General features: G+C 35.0%; 1 protein-coding gene across 2 annotated transcripts in view; it reads left to right on the plus strand.

The window, feature by feature from the left end:
• The first annotated feature begins 913 nt into the window (after positions 1–913).
• Positions 914–25,070, plus strand: part of LOC145329674 (kelch-like protein 12) — a 36,988-nt gene continuing 12,831 nt past the window's right edge. For both annotated transcript variants that reach the window (XR_013883042.1, XM_080174026.1), the window contains exons 1-19: positions 914–1,003; positions 1,670–1,718; positions 2,037–2,117; positions 2,690–2,799; positions 3,474–3,519; positions 3,883–3,965; positions 4,622–4,718; positions 7,773–7,849; positions 8,612–8,669; positions 13,244–13,314; positions 13,976–14,081; positions 15,044–15,169; positions 15,554–15,694; positions 16,439–16,525; positions 17,378–17,537; positions 18,719–18,815; positions 19,216–19,302; positions 23,155–23,251; positions 23,642–23,691. Coding sequence is in view for 1 of the 2 variants with exons in the window: in XM_080174026.1 (XP_080030152.1) it covers positions 2,061–2,117; positions 2,690–2,799; positions 3,474–3,519; positions 3,883–3,965; positions 4,622–4,718; positions 7,773–7,849; positions 8,612–8,669; positions 13,244–13,314; positions 13,976–14,081; positions 15,044–15,169; positions 15,554–15,694; positions 16,439–16,525; positions 17,378–17,537; positions 18,719–18,815; positions 19,216–19,302; positions 23,155–23,251; positions 23,642–23,691 (1,550 nt within the window). In the remaining variant the exon portion in view is untranslated. The remainder of the gene's footprint in view (positions 1,004–1,669; positions 1,719–2,036; positions 2,118–2,689; positions 2,800–3,473; positions 3,520–3,882; positions 3,966–4,621; positions 4,719–7,772; positions 7,850–8,611; positions 8,670–13,243; positions 13,315–13,975; positions 14,082–15,043; positions 15,170–15,553; positions 15,695–16,438; positions 16,526–17,377; positions 17,538–18,718; positions 18,816–19,215; positions 19,303–23,154; positions 23,252–23,641; positions 23,692–25,070) is intronic.

Below are 25,070 nucleotides of genomic sequence, written 5' to 3' on the forward strand. Positions count from 1 at the left end.
TGAAAGTCCCCAAACTTGTTAAGCCAACGAATAAGAAAACGTTATTATAAAACTTTGGGGATTTGTGTAACAGCCCATTGTCCCCTCTCTCTCTGGGAAGTTTTTCACCTTTTGAGTTCCATTCTCCGCCAATTTCTGTGCAAGCGTTATTTTTATTTCATCAACTATTCATAAAAATATTTGTCATAAAGAGAAAAATTTCGTGGATTTGGTGTAAAAATTGTAATTAGATAATTAGAATAATCTAATTAGTTTTTTCAAACTTATTTCATTTTTCACAAAATTTTAAATCGCATCTTTAACCAGTTAACTCATAAAAATCAGCTTGTAAAGGTTTCACCAAAAGTTCATTATTGAAATAAGATGTTGTTGTCTTGGCTGTTCGTAGTCCGTTTCCGGTCCGGGTTGTCATCAGTAGGATGAGGGGGGGGGGGCGTGGGCTTATGGTGGGGGCTCTGGAGGTGGCGTTGGAGGGGAGGAAGGCTGGTGAAACTTGGATGAGAGGAGAGGAAGGCAGCTACATGGGTGGGATTTTGCCAAAGGTCCATAGGAGTAAGATTTGTAGGATTATTTGGGCATAAAAAGAGGTGTTGGACTGTTTCTGGGGTAGGATTAGCAGGACAGGATGGTCAGTTGGGGGTAAGAGAAGCGTTGATGGAATGGAGGTAGCTTTGGAGTTTAGGACAATAGTTGGATCTTAATTGGGAGAGGATGGTTCTGTAGTGCCTGGGAAGTTGGATTTCGGAGGGGTTGATGTCAGGGGGAGCTTGATTAAGGACAGGATTAGGGAGGTAAGAACTTATGGCTTGGGTGACAGCTGAGGTGTGGAGTCTGGAGATTGTGGATTTGTAGTTTGTGGGAAGGAGGGTGTTGTCGGGGGAAAGAAATAAGATCTAAAAGTTTAAACGCACTTTTTCAAAGAAGTTAGACAAAATTTTATCAAAACAGACAATTTGCTCTAGATTTCCTAAACATAAAATTTACAGAAATAAACTGAAGCCAAAGGAAAGATCTTTTTATGATATTTTTCTAACTTTTTATTTTTAAAGGGGTAGTTGCACGAAGTGCATTTAAATTTGAATTTAGTGAACTGCATTTTTTTTCTGTTTAATAGTTCAAACTACATCTATATGACAGATATTTGAAAGAATTTAAATTTTCTACCAGGTAGTTTTAAAAATATCAAGACTTAAAAATCATGTTTTTTTTGGATATATGCAACTTAAATGGCTGTACTGTTTTCATAAAACCAGCATGATGACTATTTTGGTGGTGCCTAATTGATATCTATTTATGATAATACAAAATTATATATGTTACATGGTATTCTTGTAACTTTTGCTTGCAATTAAACTATTTAAATGTACTTCATGCAACTATCCCTTTTGATAATACCCGCCCACTTTATGTCCCTATTTTTAGTGAATTAGTATTCAAACCAAGGAATAAGGTAAAGCCAACAAGCAAAATAAATCTTAAATGATATTTGGGGGGCAGATTAAAAGGTCGTCCATTTTACTATGTGTTGCCCCCAAACGACAGCAGGAAATCACGCATAAGTTTTTGATTTTTCAAATTAATTTTGTTATTGGTAAAATCTGATGCGAACCTTTTTACCTATTATTAAGCGAAAAAATTTTAAACGCCACAAAAAGATCCCAAACCCTTCAGATTTGTCAAGATAATTGTGATAGCAAAAAAGATTGATTTATAGACAGGTAATTCATTGGTCAATATTACAGTAGGCCTTTGATGAAATCTTGTTAAATATGCCCATGAGTAAAAGAATTTCGATTAGGTAAGGTGAATGAAACCCCTACTTAGGTAGGACCGGATGCTATTGAAAGATTTCACTTTTGTACAAATTGCGTTGTTATATAATATATTCTTATCTATAATATTACAGCTGTTTCAAATTTTGTATTTTCGTGTATTTTATGTTTTTATTAAATAGGTAGGCAGGTAAACAGGATTTAAGACAATTATTTTTTCAATGTGACTTAGCCTGAAATAAATTATCATATGTATTTGTTCAGATTAAAAAACCCACAAAATCAGAGATGGATAACCCAAGAAATTACCTGGATGGAGCAGTTCCAAGGATGCCAAGACCCCAGGTAAACAATAGATTGTCTATAATTATGTCAAATCTGTCCAACGATCAGCAAGATCTTTTAGTACAGATAAGAAACAGAAAGACCACTTTTATAAAAGGATCCTAGGTAGTTTGTGGTTTCATATTTATGTATCCTTTATACTAAAGTAACAGAAGGATGTCTGTTTGTCTGTGTGTTTGTGTCTGTTTGTACCGAAGGATCTCGCTAACTGCTGAACCGATCGGGTTCTCCTTAACACGGTAGCTTCTCATAGGTCCCGGGAAGGTTTATAACTATTTTCTTGGGGGGTTGGACACCCCCAACCCCCCCAAAAAATTAAAAATACCTCCCAAAAATTAAAAATTAATTTTTTTAACTAAAATTAAAAATGACAGAGGGGGAACACCGCCCCCCCAAAAAAATTTTACCCCCCAAATTTTTTTTTTACTTTTTCTTTTAAAATCTAAAATAAGAAATTGGGTTATCAATTTTGACTCCCTTCTCCTCAAGTGCCCCTAGAAGCCTCTAGTTTAAATTAAAGTTTCTTAAAAGATAATATTCTGAGATAAATTTAAATTTTCTTGTTCTTGTAGAGGAATGGAGCACCATGGATAGGAAATTCCCATCACCAAGGCGACGGGGTGGGTCGCCATGCCCCTGGGGGAGGTGCTGCCAATGTAGGTGGACCTCAAGCTCAAATTCAAGGAATGGAAATATTAAATACATATAGAAGAAAAAAATAAGGAACAGCACCTATATGAAATTTAATTTACTTAACTCAGGGATCTAAAGGGATAAGACAATGGTCGATAAATTGATGTACAATGTTAAGTACATTGCATAACCCCAACGATGATACTCAAAAAACCCAAAGTTGTTAAGCCGACGAACAAATAAAAAAACGTTATAATAAAACTTTGGTGACTAATAAACAGTCCAATGTCCCCTCCCTGCCTGCTTCAACTATTTTCCCTTAATAATTATGGCATGTTTTACCGGGGTCCTATCCCTACACGGCTCTGTTATCTAACCTAAAAAAAGCATTAATTCCGCCAATATCCTTCTATCTATTTCATCTGAATACCTACTTTAATAGTTATTGCTCGCATCGTATTATAAAAAGCTTTCCGCGGATATAGAATGTAAAATTATAAGATTAAAACAAGTTTTTGTAGCCCGAGGTGCCGAAGGCTCGGGCTACAAAAACTGGTTTTAATCTTATGATTGTACATTTTTATATTCGTAGAAAGCTGGATATAATACAATGCTAGACATAGTTTTTTTCGTATGGATGAGAACAGGTTCCTATCCATCGGATTCGATTGAATACGAGAAATGTCTTTAATACATATTTAATATAATATCTATTTTGACTATAGAAGGAGGACAACAAGGTGGAGCTGAATCATCGGAGGAGGGCTCACAGGAAATTTATAATATTATAATCAAGAAAAATTAATATAACTAAAATAGTGCGTACAAATCGTGTCTGAAACTTCTGTCACTGAGAATTTTTTTTTCTCTTTGTTCACTTTAAATCGAGAATAGCTTTTTATTGCATCGTATTATAGACAGCTTTCCGCGGATATTCAATAAATAAATATGAAATTGGTTCTAATACAGAGGATATTTATCGGTTTCGAAGTGATTTTGAAAAAAAATTTACCGTATCGCTTCGAAACCGATTAATACACGTTGGATTAGAAACCGGTTCTCAACCATACGGAAAAATTATGTCTAGCATCGTATTGTATCCATTAGATTAGAATATTTTGTTATAAAATGTCAGGAAGATAATAGCATTGAAATACTTGAGTTTAAAGGAGATACACATGCCAATCATTTACTGGAAGGACTCAATAAACACAGGTATACAAGCGTAAGGCTCAGTGACCGCTAACATGCCACAATTTCTCCTATGCTTTTATAAATAACACAAAATATCTCGGTTATACCCTTAGGAAACATTTTTCAGTGTTTTTATTAGGGATGGCAATCTGTCAAATTTTTGGACCGGATTCGGATTCTTACAAGAATCCGTCCAAGCGGATTCCGGATTCTTATTTTTGAATTAAGAATCCGAATCCGATATTAAAAAACGAATTCCGGATTCGAATTCCAAAATTGATCATAAATTGGGCGGATCCTGGATTCGGATTGCCAACCCTACTTTTTACCCCTAAATACCGTTTTTTTTCTGTCAGCATAAAAAACTTAATATCTGCTTATTTGTGTACTTTTCTTATTTGTCTTAAAATAAAACAATTTTATTTCGAAATACTAATAAATACTAAGTAAAGCTTCCATTCAAAAACGTTAAGTGAGAATTATATTTTTTGGATGAATTCAGTTGTAATAGCAGGTCAAGGGCCCATTTATCTATCTATTTGCCTGACATTTGTTCTCAGGAAAGGAATATACCAAGATTTTTTTGTGGTTTAATTCAGCTTTAACAGCTGGTCAAAGTTACATTCATCTATCTATCTGCTTCATTGACATATTTGGTAACCAATATTTTTTTTCAGGAAAGAAAATACATTCACTGACGTAAACATTCGTGTTGATGATGAAGAGTTTCCTGTTCACAGATGTGTACTCTCATCCTTTTCACCTTATTTTAGAGTAAGCAGGCTGGCCACAAACATACTATTTCCACTATATCCACTATTTCCACTATTTTTGCATACTATGCAAACTATTCCAAAAAAAATATGCTATTTCCACTATTGTCCAAAATTGCATACTATTTCCACTATTTCTTTGGATTTCAGATAAATCTTCAATTTTTAGGTAACTAAAACAAACTGATTTTTTTGATCATGAAAAGAAAGCCAAGTAGCAGGTTTCATCGCATTTTCACAGTATCTTTTCTCCTATTTCTAGTCCCTGCGGGGGGCTCTAACCCTGCGGGGCAATCATTAACACTTACCTAACCTAAAATAACCCATCAAATGCTACTGTGAAAATACGGCAAAATCGCTTCTTTATTTTTTTTAGAAATGTTTCCAGAAGAAAGTAGTCTTTCAGTTCAGATTGTTGTACCTTTATTGAAAGTTATTGGCATTTCTACATTCAATGTAAAGATTTCTTTTTTGAAAGATACCAAAACTTGGGGTAATTAGTGACACAACCAAAAATATTTCACCCAATTATCTCTAAAACTAAGGGAGTAGCACCCAAAATAAAATTGCTGGTATGTCGTGTCACGTGTGACGAGTCACCACATTTCTCCCCCCCCCCCCCCTTTGCAATTAGATGATAGGGTTGAGTTATCAATTACATAACACTTGTTGCTTCGCCCCTCGCCTCAGGAAAATAGCTTAAAACCAACCAAGTTTTTTATGAGCTTAGCTGAAAAGTATAACCGATTAGGACCAACATACTTTTGGCTTTAGAAAAACAAACTTACCTACTACTTATATTATAGGATAAAAATTAAACTAAAAATAATTGTTCATAAAATTGTGGCTAATCTTCCTTTGAATCATAATTAAATCATACTGACAATAATTATAAAGTATCTAACGGTTTCGGACATCATATAATGCAGTTTGAAAACAATAGGACAACTTTAACATACCTAAATTATCGTCAAGAGCTATCCGTTACGTACGGACGGACATACATGAGAACCTATTTATAGAAAAGCAGCACTTAAGAAAACTCCCAGCTGTAGTAAAGGTAAACAATATACTGAACATAACCTGTCGCGACAATATATTGACGTAAAAAGTATAAATTGAACATACACAACTTGAAATAGCGCAGCTACTGTCTATATGAAAAATGTTAAAAATGCTACGTACTTTCTAATCATAGATAGGCTGGTTTTAAGAATTTAGAATCAATTGTATACTATTGGAATGTGTCGATCTACTTTAAATAAATATGCCATATCTAGTATATCAGTTTTATTTCAGTATTTAGTGTTATCGCTGCGCTACATACTTTTGGACCGGATTGTCCTATATATGAACAACAAGGATGACAACATCCATAAGTAGTGAAGCACAAACAAATAAATAAGAATTTAGATATTAGTTGTTTAAAGCATGTATATTAGGAAAAAATCACGAAACCTTTTCAACATTTGTTTTTAATTTCTTAATATTTATATTTCAGTACTATGACTAACAGACTGACGGTCAAAGTAAATTACACACTGGATGCTTAAACCAACGGGAAATTTAATTTTGATATATTTAACTACAAAAATTTTTAAAAGCGGACCATAAACACCAAAGATAGGAGGAAAAATATAAAAATAGCCAAAAACCTTCAAAAAGGCAGTCTGACCGCTATTGATGTTTTCTTGAAACGACAGGAAATTTAATTTTGATATATATAACTGAAAAACTTCGGAAATCGGGCCATAAACACCAAAGATATGGAGAAAAATGTGAAAAATACAAAAATAGCCTAAAACCTGCTTAAAGGCAGTCTGACCGTCATAGTTGTTTTCTTGAAACGACAGGAAATTTAATTTTGATACTATAACTGAAAATTGTTTGGAAATCGGACCATAAACACCAAAGATATGGAGAAAAATGTGAAAAATACAAAAATAGCCTAAAACCTGCTAAAAAGCGGTCCTACCACCATTGATGTTGTATAGTTAATTGTGCTCCTTAATAATGGGAATGTTGTCTAAAAATTTCAGCCTTTTATCTTATATAGGAGCCGAGAAAATCACGTTTCCCCCAAACTAAGACATACGGACAGACGGACATTTCAAATTACTGATAGCTAACCAACATTTTAAGGCCCTATAGTGTTTTAAATGCCTGCTATTTCATACTATTTTGTTTAAAATGCATACTATTTCATACTATTTTTAAAAAATTTGCATACTATTTTTAAAAATTTTACATACTATTGCATACTATTTACTTTTTTTTGCATACTATTTTATACTATTTTGAAAAAAAGTCTGTGGCCACCCTGAAGCTGTTATAATTTATTATCTTTTTAGTAGCAAGCTACTCTATAATTTCACAAGTCAACCTATAAGCTATTTATGATAGCCAACTGAACTGTTTGATGACTCTACTGACTAATGCCCATCTTTATGATCTACTTTATACCTTAATTGGTCCATCTTTCTGTCTATAATTATTTCAGATACTTTTTAAGTAAAACTGTTAAAATTACCTAAAGTAGTAGCGCAGCTATGGAGACACTTAAACACCAGCACATAAAATGACATATTCACATTAGTCTAAAATACATAACAGGGTTTACTTAATTTGATGCCCACATATAAATATTTAAAACCCCAGTAATCTGCAATGAATAAAAGCCAAATTAATAACCAAATAGAATCTTATTTACAATAAACAAAACATAAGAATATAGTTAATTAAAACAACATAATTAGCTTGTTATCATTAACGAATAGGCTTGGTAGAGAAGAGTCCTCTTGGTCAGAAATATTCACGCAGCCAAGTCGATTCAACAGAGCAGAAAGTAATTTGCTGGCAGACTAAAAACGTCCCAACCACTTGGGGCAAGTAGTTGGTTGGGTTACACATCTACACTTATACATTTATTGTTGTTACTATATAATATATATGGCATAATTTTGTAATTTGTTAATATAATTGCCTATATTCAAAGTTTTGCTTGAATGAAAATTGCCATCCTTGTTATGCAACATCATTCTTTATTTTTTGTTAGGCCATGTTTACAGCTGAAATGTCCGAGTCTAAACAAGAAACTGTAAAGTTACAGGATGTCGAGCCAGAGATGATCAGGTGACACATTTTTTCAATCATTTCATCATCTATTCAACAAATGGGTAGTTGCACAAAGTTCATTTAAACTTGAATTATTGAAATATTTCTTTCTTTTCAATAGTTCAAACCATATCTACAAGACTTATTTTTTAAAGAATTTTACAAAAAAAACAGCACGATAAATTTTTTGGTAGTGCCTAATTGATTGCTTTTTATTGTAATACAAAATTATATATGTTAGATGGTGTTCTTTTAACTTGCAATCAAACTTTTTAAATACACTTCATGCAACTATCCCTTTACAATTCTTTCAACATCCATTTTTAACTGAGGTGGATTCTTTAAAAAAAATCCTTCAAAATCACATAAAAAATGATTTTTAATGTGATTTTGGCGGATTTTTCACGAAAACAATTTTGCCCCACTAAGCGATTAGTGGGGCAAATTTTTTTAAAGAATCCACCTCTGAAATATTTAGAGTTTTAGACTAGCTTGATATATGTAATATTTTTCTCTCCCCTTTTCCTAATTTATTCGCTAATGCTTTATAACTCCAGCAACTGCGCCACTTGCAACGAGGGGATCTGTATTTAAAACCTAGCTGAGAAATATGAGATCTTCCACAAAATGGAGAACTCAATCGGTTTTGTAGTTATTAAGCTACAGAGAAGAAAACATAAATACTACTTTATATAATAAGAAGTGTGTTACATTTGATAAGTGTATTATACCGACCGTCCAAATCATAATGGTCATATTTTACATAGATTTTTGTTTAAGGTTGCTGATAGAATTTGCATACACTGGTTCCATTACCATCACAAAGATGAATGTTCAGGTAAAAAGTTTTGATATGTGGAATACCTTATGTAAAAATAGTAGGGACCCTAGAATGTAATTGTACTTTTACCCAACGTTTTGCTCAAAAATTTTGGGTACTTTTATTTTTCGGGGGGGGGGGCCGGGGGGTTAAGGGAGGGGGGTGATGTCGACCCCACTATTTTAATTTTAGTTTTAAAATGAAAAAAAAAAATTTGGGGGGGGGGTAGGGTATTTTTCTTTCTTTTTTTGGGGGGGGGAGATCCTTCGCCACAAACAGACATCGTTCTACTTTGTATTATAGATAATAGTTTCATTTAAACTACTAGTGTTGAAACGTTTCAAGTATTAATTTTCATCTACAAAAATTTTTTTTTTAAATGTAATAATTGGGAATTTACATCTATTTATTGTCAGTTGTCTTATCCCTTAAGATCCCTGAATAGCTTTACCTACACTTTTATATGAAACAAACAGCTCTATATGTAGACAATTTGTCTTATACAGGGATAAGGGATATGAAACCTGGTCTTATAATTAGAAAATAAGTTTTGGTCTATCTAAGTTTAAAAAACCTTTTAAAATAGGTTGTTTCAATTTTAGAATGTGTAACTAAATTATACAAACAGTTTTAATTTTAATTTCACGTTATCGGAATTGAGCCCAAGTACCTAACCTTCACAGGGGACCTTAGCCCTGCTGTAGTCTAACTGCATATGACATTACCTTCTTAACTATCCTAAACAACCCATCTAATTTTCATATAATAAAAGGAATTGTATTCTGTGTAAAGGTAATTGTATTTTCAATTTGTATCCCAAAGATCTTCATAATAAATTTCTACTGTTAATTGCCTATTAATTAAACGAGAAAAAAATAGATAAAATCTAATATCTAAAGCTAATCCCACTTCAATTAAAAAGAATTAATTTGCTTTATTAACTTTCAAACATTTATTTGAGTTCATAGCATCCGCTCTGAGAACTAGAAATTAATTTTGATAATTTCATTTCAATTAGTTTTACATTGCTAGAGCATTTTAATTAGCAATTTAATTAGAAAACTTTTGTTCATCAAAAGTAAAAGTTTGCTGTGGTTAGTTGCAGATGTAACTGTAGATGAAGTGTTAGGTAGCTTATTTTGTTTGTTTAGCCCTATTAATAAAAATCGCTGTTACCGGGTTATTCCTTAATTTTATAGCTTTCGATTGACTTAAATAAATTAGAATATATATCAGAGAGAAAAAAACTATTAAATGTGAAGCTTTTTTGGCGCAAAATCATCAAATGTTTTGTTGAGTTCAAAAGACAAAATAAATGACACAGCAAAAAATCTTCAAAATCAAATGCTATAAATTGCAAAGGTACATTAATTAAACTGTTTACAATATTACAAATTGCATACATATATATTTTATCGATAAAATATACTTTTGTTGCTAAGCCCCTTATCCAGCAAAGAGACTCCTTAAGAGAAATTAACCCCCATGATCCTCAAATCCAAATCCTCAATGAACAAATTTCCTCAATAGTTAACCAACACTCCAACAAAAAATGGCAAGAAACCCTTTCCAAATCCGACCATAGAACTAACCCTTCCAAATTCTGGTCCCTCCTCAAATCCCTTTCTGGCAAAAATAATTCCCCTCCCTCCAACCAACCCATTTCCTTCAACAACAAAGTTCACACCTCCCATGCCCACATTGCTGAATCCTTTACCAAACAATTCACCTCTGTCTCCCGCCACACCTCCAACCCTTTCTCCAGAAAAATTATCCGCAAAATTAGACACCGCCACCGCCTCAACAGAGATTTCCAACCTTTCACCCCTGCCCTCGTCCTCGAAGCCATTAAAAATTCCTCAAACTCATCTGCACTTGGTCCTGATCACCTCAACATCCTCCACCTCAAACACCTTGGTCCAAATGGCATCTCCTACCTTACCAAACTCTTCAACCTCTCCATTTCCGCTGCTAATATCCCTGCCATTTGGAAGCTCTCCAAAATTATTGCCCTCCTCAAACCTGGTAAACCCCCTGACCTTTCCACCTCCTACCGCCCAATCTCCCTCCTCTGTCCTGCAGCTAAAGTCCTTGAACGCCTCCTTCTCCCATACCTTAAACAATCCCTCTCCACCCACCCCTCTCAACATGGCTTCAAACCCCTCCACTCCACCACATCCTCACTCCTTAATCTTTCCACCTCCATTGCTAACGGTTTCAACCAAAACCTCCCCCCCAGCCGCACAACCGTAGCATCCATTGACCTTTCCAAAGCCTTTGATTGCATCCCAATCCACCTCCTTCTCCAAAAAATCTCCTCCTCAAACCTCCATCCAAACATCATCAGATGGCTATCCTGCTACCTGCGTGGCAGGATGGCCTTCTGCTCCTACCAAAACACCAACTCCTCCCCCAGAATTGTCCACACTGGTGTCCCCCAAGGCTCTGTTATTTCCCCCGTCCTTTTTAACTTCTACATAGCAGATGCCCCCCATAACCCCCCCGCCACCACCTCCTCCTATGCCGACGACCTCAACTCCTTCCACTCATCTCCTGACATCCCACAGTCAGTTTAATCCATCAACTCCCACCTCTCCTTAATTGCTGACTGGGCCTCCACCAATGGCCTCTCCATCGCCCCCAACAAATCCACTGTCACCCTTTTCACTCCTGACCGTAAACACCAATCCAACCTCCATCCTCAAGTCCAATTTAACGGCTCCACACTCCCCCTTGAGAAAACCCCTAAAATCCTTGGAGTTACCTTTGACACCTTTTTCAATTTCAGTTCCCATGTCTCCACCATTTCCTCTAAAATTTCCTCCCGCCTCAGAATCCTTAAATGTCTGGCTGGCACCAAATGGGGCCACCAGAAGGAGACCCTCCTCACCACCTACAACACCCTCCTCCGCCCCATCACCACCTATGCCTGTCCTGTCTGGTTTCCTAACACCTCCAAAAACAACATTGATAAACTCCAAGTCCTCCAAAACCAAGCCCTCCGCATCTGTACTGGTTCCACCAAAAAATCCCCCATTAGCCACCTCCACCAAGAAACTAAAATCCTACCAGTACGGAACCACCTTTCCCTTTTATGCTCCCAGTACTTGGCCTCCTCCCTCCGCCCTTCCCACCCATCCTTCCCCAATGTCACAACCCCTCCTGGTCCTAGATCCAAGAAATCCACCCTCCAATCCATGTTCCTCCCGACCCTCCAACCTTTTCTCACCCCTGAGAACACTCTCCTCCCTGCAAATTACAAATCCACCATCTCCCGACTCCACACCTCTGCAGTTACCCAAGCAATCAATTCCTATCCCCCTAATCCTGTCCTTAAAGCCCCTCCCAACATCAACCCCTCTGAGATCCAACTTCCTAGGCACTACAGAACCATCCTCTCCCAATTGAGATCCAATTATTGTCCTAAGCTCCAAAGTTACCTGCATTCCATCAACGCTTCTCTTTCACCCAACTGCCCATCCTGCCCCAACAATCCTACCCCTGAAACTGTCCAACACCTCTTTTCCTGCCCTAATAACCCCACCAACCTTAATCCCATTGACCTCTGGCATAATCCCGCCCTTGAAGCTGCCTTCCTATCATCACACCCAAGTTTCACCAGCCTCCCTCCTCTTCAACGCCCCCCTCCAGAGCCCCCCCCCCCATAAGCCTCCCCTCCCCCACCTACTGATGACGACCCTGGACACGAAAATGGACTATGAGCAGCCAATACAACAACAACAACAACTCAACAAAACATTTGAAGATATTTCATCCAAAAAAAATACTTAGGTTTGATTTCAAAGTTTATTTCCATATGAAACTATGGCGAAACTTAATTTTTTAAGTCGATATAACTATATTAAACATAAACTTAATTTATTCACCAATATAAAACTCATGTTCGCTACTGGAAGGTACTTAGTCACTTGCTCTCGTTCGTGCATTATGATTTTAGCTTTAACAGAAATGTGTTCTAAATTTTTTTTTCTTTGTTAAGCTTGAGCTAACCTGAAGTATTTCCTTTGGTTAGAATTATTATAATTTGATAACAATTTCTGAACATTTATGTAATTGTTTGTTAAACACGCACAACACGCATAAGTTAGATAGCAAAATTTAGCAGAATTGCCTTTAACAGCCATAATTTTATCATTTTTAGTAGCAAAGCTACTCTAAAATTCAAAATTTCCGACTGTTGGTATGAAACGTTTTGAAAGAAATGTGATTTTCTCTGTTTCTATTTAAGATAGACTGCTGAAACTTTTTGCGAAGATTTCCGTACCAATGTGTATATATGACTTACTTTGTCAGTCATGCCATATCAGCTAAGATCGCTGAACTATGATCATCTGATGACTGCTGCTCTGTAATTTGCTTTGTCCGTTTGTTGTTCCTTGTTTTTTTATGCTCAGTTGTTTATGGATATTGTCATTCTTGTTTTATATCTTTTATTTCACTATTCGTAGAAAATTGCCTATAATACGATACTATATGTACATGACTTTTCAGTATAGCTGAGAACCGGTTCTAATCCAGCGGATATTAATCAGTTTGGAAGGCACACTGGAAAATAATTTTCTCTTTTTTAGAGTCTGTTGTCAGCCGCCAACCTGCTGGAAGTTTTACAAGTCAGAGATGCTTGTTGCCAATTCTTGGACAGGTACAAATATAAACCAGCGAGGTTGAGTGCATTGACCTGGCATTAGTGGCTACGCAGAAGTGTCTCAACCTATGGTCCAAACACTAAGAAACTATGGCTATTCTAGCAGTCAAGTCAAGGCATTGATTCTCATGAATAATCTCAGCCGTTTAGCCGTTTTTTTGCCTATTTTCAGAGTATTATGTTGAGATAGGTTTCGTGACTAATTTGCAATATAGATATCCAAAAAATGGCAAAACGGCTGAGCCGCTAGCCGTTACTTTTTCAACTTTTTGTTCGATTTAGGGAAAATAGACCTACCAAGGATTACTCATGCAAAAGTTCAGATCGAAATTCGAATTCTAAGTGCCATTTAATCACTGATTACGAGATGGTTGCATTACCCCCCCCCCCCCCCCCTTACACAAACATCTTTACATCTAAGACTGTATTAAATAAATACTTCGCTTATAACATGGTAAAATATTCTTTTATATTTAATAATTTATTTTGCTTGTTGGTTGTACCTTATACCCGCTAAAATTGAATCTCTTAGTGTTTAAAAAAAAATTTGAAAAACAGATGGTGAAATTTGGTTTATTCTAGTTTAAGATCTGTATTATTTTATTCTCTATTGTCTTTTCCCTGAAGATACCGGAAAATAAAAAAGTTAACATTCTAGGAATATGGATGAGTCAAATTGTCTGGGAATCCATTGCTTTGCAGAAGCTCATGCTTGTACACAACTCATGCTTACTGCTAAAACTTATGTTCTTAAACATTTCCAGGTAATCATTATATTAAAGTAACAGGATGTGCGTTTGTCTATTTGTGCTGAAGGATTCCGCTAACCGCAGACCCGATATGGTTTTACGTTGCATGGTAGCTTCTCATAGGTCGACCTAATTATTAGTTTGAAAGGCTCATTTATTTTCATTTTATACATTTAATTAAGTTGAATCTCTTAGGACAAAGCTTTGCTTGAAGAAATTCTATATTGTCCAAAAATTAAGTCAGGCCTTTTCTATCATATCTTACTGAATATAAACAAAAACGTGTATAGTCCCGGGGGGCAATCACCTAACCCAATACGACCTAACCTAACCTAAAATAACCTATTAAAAGCCATTTTAATAATACGACGAATCGCACCTTCATATATCGACTATACCCAAAAAATCTTCGTCTGTTTGAAAGTTTGAAGGATTGATGTGTCTGATTTACCATTTAGGGTAATATATTTGTTAAACCTCAACTTGCTGTATTTAGGTTTATAGCTAGAGAATTTAACAACGGATATGAAATTATCTATTAGAAAATATATTTTAGAGTGGTCAAACGCTTTATTTTAGTCCAAAATAGCAGGGATCGGAAGCCGCGCATAAGCCTCAGTTTTAAACCTGCTTGTGAGCATAAAAAGAAATTTCAGAAAGAAGGATTGTCTGCTAAAGAGCAGTTTTATACATCCAGCTGAATTTTATAGTGATAAAATGAAGATTTCACTGAGGCTTACACGCGGCTTACGCGCGGCTTCCGATCCCTGCAAAATAGAGTCGTGCAAAAAAAAATTAAAAAACTTTTCATGAAAACGTGTTGACACATTTCATGTTATAATCATCTATTATATAAAGTAGTTGGTTTTTTTAAAGATTAATGAGATCCCTTGTTCGAAAAGATATTTTAAGGGAGGCCTCTTCTAAGGCTATGGACGAAGCAACTAGTTACTAGGAACCCGTAATTTTTATTTTAGGACATTATAGACGGTGAAGAATTTACAAGTATAAGTGAATCCAAACTAATCGAGATAATCAGCTCAGATGAACTAGCTGTGGATAGAGAAGAGACTGTTTTCTATGCTTGTCTTAATTGGCTCAAGGTATAGTTGAAATTCTTTGCATTAGATTGATGGTTAACTTTTCTACTATTAATTTGTAAGTTCGTTTGCCATGACAATTTAGATACCTAAGGACATATAATATAAAGAAAAGGAAATCAACCCCCCCCCCCTAACACTATCAACTTTAGTTTTAAAAAGAAATAAGAAGGATTATATCTCTAGAGGCAATTTATCTTGGGAGGTTGGTTGTACCTTTATCCAAAATAGTTCTGAACCTTCACAGGATCTGTGAGAAGCTACATTGTAAAGGAGAACGATATCGGCTGAATGGTTAGCAAGATTCTTCGGTAGACACACAGACAGACACTGATCCTGTTATTTTTTTATAATTGTTTGGACCAATACAATACATACATTATTTAGGACCAAGAAAGAGTGCCCAAGAATTTTGTAAATGTTCTGCGCCACATTCGTCTGGGTCTCCTTTCTCCATACTTTCTCCATGATGTAGTGGAGGCCACCCCGGCCGTCATGGAGAGTGCAGATTGTAGAGCTTTGGTGGAGGTAAGAAATTATTTTTTATAACTTGTTTATTATTATTTTGTATACCTAAACTTTTAATGATTCTTTTTGACGTTATAGTGATAATTCTTCTGTAGGGTTTCACTATTAAGAAGCAAAATATCTCTAAATTTTCTCATTGGACACTTTGTATCTTTTGTTTGGCTGTATGTTGTGGAGTTTTGGGTAGAACTTTTTTTAAAATATTTTTTTATGATATTGATTATTTTTTGTAGTACAGTAAAGTAATAGGATCTCTAGTGTGTGTGCCTGTTATCTAGCTCAAGTACCAAAGTATACATATGTTATTTAGTAGACTATAAAAGTTTTAAAGATTTTTAATCAATATAATAGATTTGAAATCTGCATAAAATTTTAAGGATTTTTTATAAAATTCGTTTTTTATATAATTCTTTATTTAAAGGCGCAAATACGATTTAAGTTAATAAATTTTGACTAATAGGATAGCTGGATTGGAAACTACCTACGCTCTAATTGGTTGAATGATGTACGTCACTTAAGCTTCTCCAATCAGAGCGCAGATAGTTTTCAATCCACCAATTACAGATCTCAAAATTATTTAACTTAATTTGTATTTGCGCCTTTAAATAAAGAATTATATAAAAAACTAATTTTATAAAAAATCCTTTAAATTTTATGCAGATTTCAAATCTATTATATTGATTAAAAATCTTTAAAACTTTTATAGTCTATTATTTAGTGCAAACATAATGATTATTTTTTCAGGAAGCAAAAACTTTCCATTTATTGGCTGATCGAAGAGACTGGGCTTCAGAGAGGACGCGGCCTAGGACTAGCGCAGGCATTAGTCAGGTACAAACCGGAAGGAAGGGGACAATGGGTTGTTTATTATACTAGTCCCCAAAGTTTTAATAACGTTTTCTTATTCATTGGCTTAATAACTTTGGGGACTTTTAATAAATTTTAGTTGGTTGATTCTTTAATCTGGGTGTCTGTCTAAACGTTTCAACCAATTATCGTAATCTACGGGTGAGGGAATTTTGTGGATCATCAATGGGAATTTAAATCAATTTATCGGACATTGTCTTATCCCTTTAGATATAAAGCATTTGTATTTAATGGACATTTTCCTACACAAGATTTGAATTATAGACGTTTAAGGTGGGAGGTAATGGGAAGTTTACCCCCTTAAAAATGTTGAAAATACTTTAGATTACCCAACCTTTAAACCTTAAAAACCCTAAAAAAAGCTTGGACGTTCTAAATATAAATAGTTTGGCAGCTTGATAAAATCTAGGTACATTTTAAATATTTCATAAAAAAAACTAAATTTTTATGTAAATCTTATGTTAGACAGTCTGTAACGCTATGAGGGATTTGTGACTTTCTCAGCTGTTATATAAGATTGACAGCCAGATTTATTTTAAAAAGATTCCCTATACCAATACGCATCGAGTATGTAATTTACTTTGTCCGTCAGCCTGTCAGTTTTGCTACAACTTAAAATAAAAAATTATTGTAATTTTCGTGATTCTTGATTTTAACAAATGCGCTTTAAATCTCCTTTTCCGTAATTCCATCTAAATTCTTTTTTGTTGGCTTCTCTACTTTTGGATGTTGTCGTCCTTGTTGTTATCTACCTATCTATCTTTTGTTATTATCTACCTATCTATCTTTTGTTATTATCTATCTTACTATCTCAAGGTGATTGTTGCTGTGGGAGGGGAGGACGATAAGGTAGTGATGCGCAGTGTGGAATTCTGGCATCCAGGAACAGATGTATGGAAAACACTTGCCTGCCTGCCCTTCGCGGTCAGCAAGCATGGGCTGGTAGTCAGCGGTCAAGGCAAGCTGTATATGGCAGGTCGGATTTTTTTTATATTATTTGCAGATAAAGGAAAGTTGTCTGTACTAAGATGAACATTAATTCTAGATTTAATGGTTCGGATTTAGATTTTATTTAGTATGATTGCACAATGCACATGACAATTTGGTATTTGATATTTAATCTGGGTTTGGGAATTATTGTCCTGTATAATTTTAGTCCTTTAAAATAAGAATTTAGGTTAAGATAAAATTACAAGCCCTAGCTGGAATATATAGAGATTGAATAAAGGGGCGGTTTTTTAATGCAACCATCTCGTAATCAATGTATAAATGGCATTTAGAATTCGAATTTCGATCTGAAATTTTGCATGAGGAACCCTTCATAGGTCTATTTTCCCTAAATCGATTAAAAAGTTGGAAAAGTAACGGCTATCGGCTGCCGGCTCAGACGTTTAGCTGTTTTGGGGATTTTTTTAGGGCAAAATTATCGATAAAAACACCAATAAACTTTTTAAAAATTTCTAGTACTAGCTGTTTAACAGCTAGAATCGACTAAAAAAGGCTGGTAGACGCTATAAAATACCAAGAGTATCATTTTTAGACCGAATAATTTTAAACTATCATTCAAAAAGTTGATTCCTCCGTAATTAATGATGGATATGCCCTGAAAATAGCCAAAAACCGCTTAACGGCTGAGCTGCCGTTACTTTTTCTAACTTTTTTTTTCGATTTAGGGAAAATAGACCTACCAAGGGTTCCTGATGCAAAATTTCAGATTGAAATTCGAATTCTAAGTGCCATTTATACATTGATTACGAGATGGTTGCATTAAACCCCCCCCCCCCCCCCTTATGTAAATATTTGTCCAGGGGGGAGAATATCTAGATGGTTTGCCAGCAGGGCAATGTGGAGGTTTGATCCTGTTCTGACTATCATCCTATTATATAAAGTAGTAAGCGTTTTTTGTCTGTCCCGAAGGATCTCGCTAACCGCTAAACCGATATTGTTTTCCTTGTCAGTGAAGCTTATTATAGGTCCTGGGAAGGTTTTAAACTATTTTTGAGGAGGGTGTCTTCACCCCCCTACCCCCAAAAAATATTTTTTACACTTTTGAAACTCAAATTTAAAATGGAATGAGGTCAACTTTTTCCTCTCCCACCTTAGGTGCCCCTAGAGGATTCTAGGGGCGTAGCCGCTGATATGGGAATATTTGTCTAGGGGGAGAATATCCAGATGGTTCTGCCAGCAGGGCAATGTGGAGGTTTGATCCTGTTCTGAATGCCTGGCACGAGATGGCCTGTATGAATGTTTGCAGGTGTGATTTTGCTTTTTTATCAACTAGCGGCTGCGCCCCTTGCATCTAGGGGCTCTGTATAGAAAGGAGCAGGAAAATAACCTGAATTACCTCAAGACCTAAAACTGAAAATTAAATTGCCTAAAACTATCACGGGAGATTCTCTAAAAAAGAGAATCAATTCAGTAGATATTGAGATTTTAAGCTTCAGACAAAAACCTTTAGTACTTTATATAATAGAATTGAAAACAAGTTTGATTATATTTATGACTAAAACCATGAAAAAATTTAAAATGTTAAATTCCAAGAGAATAAAAGAAAACAAAAATCAAGAAAGAAAATTAGGCAATAAATTAAATAGGTTGGTACTTTTGTTAAAATTGTCTAAATCAAATTATTTTTGACCCTAAAAATACTCTAGATCTGAACTTGGGCTGGTGATGATGGACGGATGTGTTTACGCTGTTGGAGGCTGGGAAGGAAGGTCTAGACTGGATAGCGTTGAAAGGTAATTGGGCGGTTTCCCCTCAAAATTTCAGTCGAACACAAACCCCCCTTTGAATTTAAATTTAAAAGGAGGGTGCGAGGCACAGGGAAAATAGATTTTTTTGCCCAGGTTAGCAAGTTTAAAAATGTGAATAATACATTATGATAGTTAAAAGTCTACAAATGAGAGAAAGTGTCTTTAAAATTTAAAATATAATTAACATTATTATTATACACCCCTCCTTAATGTTTGTAACATTGTAATCTTAACGAATACGCATATTGTCATCCTTGTTCAAAGGAAAATAAAAGTAATATGCAAACCATCTGAAAAATTACAGTCGATAAACATCCCATTTTGTTAGATTTATCTACATTCTAGAATCTACATAGTAATATTTATAGGTTTAGAATGTAAAGCTTTTCTATAGGTATGTTTGAAAGGTTTTTCCGTTTTCCAGGTTTTTCATATACAAACTATGAAATGCGGTTTCTTAATAAATACATATTTATAATTTTCATGATATTTTTACATAAAATAAGCTTGTATGTATTAAAAAATAAGTTTTTTTATGCCTATATTTTTAAAGTAGATGTGGTTTTTAACTACATACTTTCATGATATTTTACGTAGAATAAGCCTATATGTATAATATATATTCTATATTGATATAAGGTATAACCAACAAGTGAAATAAATCTTGAATATTATTTGGGGGGAAATGAAATGTATAGTTTTCGTGATTTTATTCGAATTATTTTCGTTATTCTCAAACCTTGGAAATCACTCATTTTACCCCCTTAAATATAAAAAAAAAAACTTTGACGTCCTTGCTTCCAATTTATTCCAAGTCTCTTTGGCTAGGGGCGCAGCCAAAAGCAATATTATATGTTCTATTGCCAGAAACTTTTTCTTATTAGCAATAAAACTTGAAATTCTCGCTAAGTTTGAAATAGTAAGAAGAAATACTCTCATTTTCTAACATAACTGATTTAGACCTACATTAGTACATACCTACACAGAACTTAAGCTGAATATTTATATAAAAGGGACCAAGTGCAGTTCACGGTAAAATGTTCCTGGTAGCGATTATCTCCGAACTTTAAAGGCTTCTGACGGCCAAATGGTGGAACGTAAGAATTATGCTCGCACAAAATTTTAACGGACAAAAGAAGGCCTACAAATAATCTAGAATAGTAATTACTCAATAATGCACATTTATCTCGCCGTTGGCATAAATGCGTTTTTTCTTCAGTGGCGGTTTCCCTGTGCATCATAGGATATTGGCTATTCCAGATTATTTAAAAGATATGTTCATATATTTTTTTAAAAGGGGGGGGGGAAAATGTGGTGACTCGTGCCACGACATACCAGCAATTTTATTTTGGGTGCTACTCCCTTAGTTTTAGAGATAATTGGGTGAAATCTTTTGGGCTGGGTCACTAATTACCCCAACTAGAGGTATCTTTCAAAAAAAACGGCGGCGGGTCCGCCGCTCCCGCCGTTCGCCGCCATTTTCCGCCGCCGCCAAAAAAAATTTTTTTATTGCATTTCTCGCCGAATTAGGCAATTTGGAATCATTTGAGACCATGTTATTTTTTTCAAAAATTTTTCCCCTTATAACCAACCCTGCGGGGGGACTTAGTCATTTTTTTCAAATTCTCGTTTATTAAGGTATATCTTAAATTCAGTGCTTCTCCTGTGCTTTTAAAGATATTGAAACAAAATCTTTTGAGGTAGATCAGTAAAAAATATTTGAATAAAAAATGGCGGCGGTACCGCCGCTCCCGCCGTCCACCGCCATTTTCCGCCGCCGCCGCCAAAATTTTTTTTATTGCATTTCTCGCCGAATTAGGCAATTTGGAATCATTTGAGACCATGTTATTTTTTTCAAAATTTTTTCCCCTTATAACCAACCCTGCGGGGGAACTTAGTCATTTTTTTCAAATTCTCGTTTATTAAGGTATATCTTAAATTCAGTGCCTCTACTAAGCTTTTAAAGATATTGAAACAAAATCTTTTGAGGTAGGTCAGTAAAAAAATATTTGAATAAAAAATGGCGGCGGTACTACCGCTCCCGCCGTCAACCGCCATTTTCCGCCGTCGCCGCCAAAATTTTTTTATTGCATTTCTTGCCGAATTAGGCAATTTGGAATCATTTGAGACCATATTATTTTTTTCAAAAATTTTTCCCCTTACAAGCCGTCCTGTGGGCGGCGAAAAATGGCGGTGGATGGTGGGAGCGGTGGTACCGCCGCCATTTTTTATTCAAATATTTTTTTGCTGATCTACTTCAAAAGATTTTGTTTCAATATCTTTAAAAGCACAGGAGAAGCACTGAATTTAAGATATACCTTAATAAACGAGAATTTGAAAAAAATGACTAAGTCCCCCCGCAGGGTTGGTTATAAGGGGAAAAAATTTTGAAAAAAATAACATGGTCTCAAATGATTCCAAATTGCCTAATTCGGCGAGAAATGCAATAAAAAATTTTTTGGCGGCGGCGGCGGAAAATGGCGGTGGACGGCGGGAGCGGCGGTACCGCCGCCATTTTTTATTCAAATATTTTTTACTGATCTACCTCAAAAGATTTTGTTTCAATATCTTTAAAAGCACAGGAGAAGCACTGAATTTAAGATATACCTTAATAAACGAGAATTTGAAAAAAATGACTAAGTCCCCCCGCAGGGTTGGTTATAAGGGGAAAAAATTTTGAAAAAAATAACATGGTCTCAAATGATTCCAAATTGCCTAATTCGGCGAGAAATGCAATAAAAAAATTTTTGGCGGCGGCGGCGGAAAATGGCGGTGGACGGCGGGAGCGGCGGTACCGCCGCCATTTTTTATTCAAATATTTTTTACTGATCTACCTCAAAAGATTTTGTTTCAATATCTTTAAAAGCACAGGAGAAGCACTGAATTTAAGATATACCTTAATAAACGAGAATTTGAAAAAAATGACTAAGTCCCCCCGCAGGGTTGGTTATAAGGGGAAAAATTTTTGAAAAAAATAACATGGTCTCAAATGATTCCAAATTGCCTAATTCGGCGAGAAATGCAATAAAAAAAAATTTTTTGGCGGCGGCGGAAAATGGCGGCGAACGGCGGGAGCGGCGGACCCGCCGCCGTTTTTTTTGAAAGATACCTCTAGTTGGGGTAATTAGTGACCCAGCCCAAAAGATTTCACCCAATTATCTCTAAAACTAAGGGAGTAGCACCCAAAATAAAATTGCTGGTATGTCGTGGCACGAGTCACCACATTTTCCCCCCCCCCTTTTCTGAACCTCAATCATAAGCTCAGAAATTATAATTGGGGTCTATTTCTGGGTAAAACGAAGCCATGAGGAAAATGACACAATACTTTCCAAATAAGTTTCTTTTAGATTTTCCAGTTTGTCGCTATCCAAATATACAAATTTTCAAAGTTACTTTTCATATACAAATATATATGTTTAGTTCTCTTTATTTTTCTACGCTTTACTTACTAGGTATATTCTAAAATAAAAGATAAGAGATTGCATTTTTTGGTTGTCAAACTTTTGGTCAAACTAAAAACAAATTTAGTCGGGTAATTTTTTAGGGACGATGTATCTTAAAAGGGTTGTAGAAACCCTCCCCCAAAATAGTTATAAACCTTCAGTGGACCGATGATAAGAAGCTGCACTGTAAAGGAGACCCATTAATATCGGTTTAGGGGTTTGCGAGATCCTTTGGTACAAAGAGACAGAAAAACATTTTGTTACTTTTAAATAAGGATTAATAGGGCGGTAAGATTGTTAAAAAACATTCTTTCCTGTTTCCTCCTAATAGTTGTATCTCCAACTTTTATATAAAAAAAAAGTATGGTCAACATAATAATTTATGTTTGTTAAGATATGACCCTGAGACCAACTCTTGGAGTTTTATCCCTTCCCTGAAGATGGCAGTAACGAGTCCCGCTGTAGTAGCTTGTAGAGGAGCTTTGTATGTCACAGGAACTAACATCATAAATTTTTTCATTTCATTTTTTTTGTTTTTAAAGTCTAGAATATTTATTTATCGCATCGTATTGTAAACAGCTTTCCGCGGATGAAAAAATTACAATTATAAGATTAAAACAAGTTTTTTTTTACAATTTATTTATGTAGAAAACTGGATATAATACGATGCTAAACATAATGTTTCAGTGTGACTGAGAACTGGTTCTATTCCACCGGAAATTAATCTGTTTCAAAGCGATACCGCAACAAAATATATTTTCGGTAACATTTATGTTTTGGTTGTGCTACTTCCTGAAACAAAAATTCTAAGACCGACAGACGGACGTACAAACATCATTCTACTTAAGTTTGTAATGTAGATATTTATTATGATGGTAACTACAGGTGGTGCTATACTAGAGGACGGAGATGGTATAGACCTGGTTCAAAGGTCAGTTTTTATATTAAAATAAAATGGCTATAGTCCCTTTCGTAGCAACGCCCCTTAATGGGCGATTCATCGTATTTTCAAAATGGCTTTTTTAGGTTGATTTAGGTTAGGTTAGGTTATATTGGTTTAGGTGATTGCCCCGCAGGGTTATTTAATTTGTCCCGAAGGGTTAGAGCCCCCCGCAGGGGCTAGAAATAGGAGAAAAGCTACTGTGGAAATACGAAGAAACGCTCCTTAAGGGGAGGAGGGTGTAGATGAGAAATTGTTTAAACTTGCATCGTGTCACCTCCATTCTTTTTCTAGAGAAAATACAAAAGATTTACCTAATTAGTTAGATTTAATTTTAATGAAAATAATTAAAATATTCTAGAAATGCTGATGGTAATTTTACGTGAAAAAGTTATCTGGTCTAAAACTGGGGGAGGATTTTCAGGGGTTAATATCTTTGTAAAATATTCTTTTAATTTAGTTGTCAAGAAAACTAAGGGAAAAGGTTGAATCTTATATGATATGAATTTTTGTGTCTCTAGTATGATATAGTATAATTTTGTAGAAATAGGCTGAATTTTAATTTCCATCCAGTAGGTCTAGTAGATAATCTTGAAAGTTCAATCCCTACATTAGCGGATGGAATATTTTATTATATCCTTATCTTTTTTTTGTATAATTCTACTACCTCTTAAACCATTGGAATGCGAAAATTATATATTATAAATAATTATGTTTTTTTTTTTAACAAAACAAGATTATTATCAATTCAGGTTTTCACAAGATGATGACTGAAAGATCAAACATAAGTTATGTCACAGTCTGATTAAAGAACTTTTTAAAAAATTTCTTTCCTTGATAACAATTCCAGATTAAGCTAATTTGAAGAAAAAAAAATAATATAAGGACTCAAAGTTATAAGTAGTTAAGAAAACTTTTCACCTTCCATGCGAAAAGAAATTGTTTATAACTAATTTTTTTGTGAAAAGAATTGTAATTATATTTTGCCCTGTCTTGTAATTAGTTTTCCAAAACTTTCTCTTTGAAAAATGTCTCTCAGTCAGCTTAACTTTAAATTATGATTTTATAATAATATTCACTTATATATTTTCTTCAATTAAAGCCTTTTCTATATAGTTTAAGATCCCTCCTTTGGGAGCCATAGGGGGGGGGGGGGTAATCCAATGCATTTTGAGTGTGGGAATGAGGAGTTTTAAAACACCCCTTTACCCCCACCCTTGGACGTCTTCTATCAGTAGAAGAAGCTATTTAAATATTATACCATTAGCGGCTTTGCCCCTAGCCTTAGGGGTTTTGCCCCAAGAGGTATAATTACATCTTTTAATACCTGGAGATCCCCCACTCCACCAATATTTTAAATAATTTTTAAA

The sequence above is a fragment of the Acartia tonsa genome, chromosome 10 (genome assembly GCF_053477335.1).
Source record: "Acartia tonsa isolate MP-2025a chromosome 10, ASM5347733v1, whole genome shotgun sequence".
NCBI classification, from domain to species: domain Eukaryota; kingdom Metazoa; phylum Arthropoda; class Copepoda; order Calanoida; family Acartiidae; genus Acartia; species Acartia tonsa.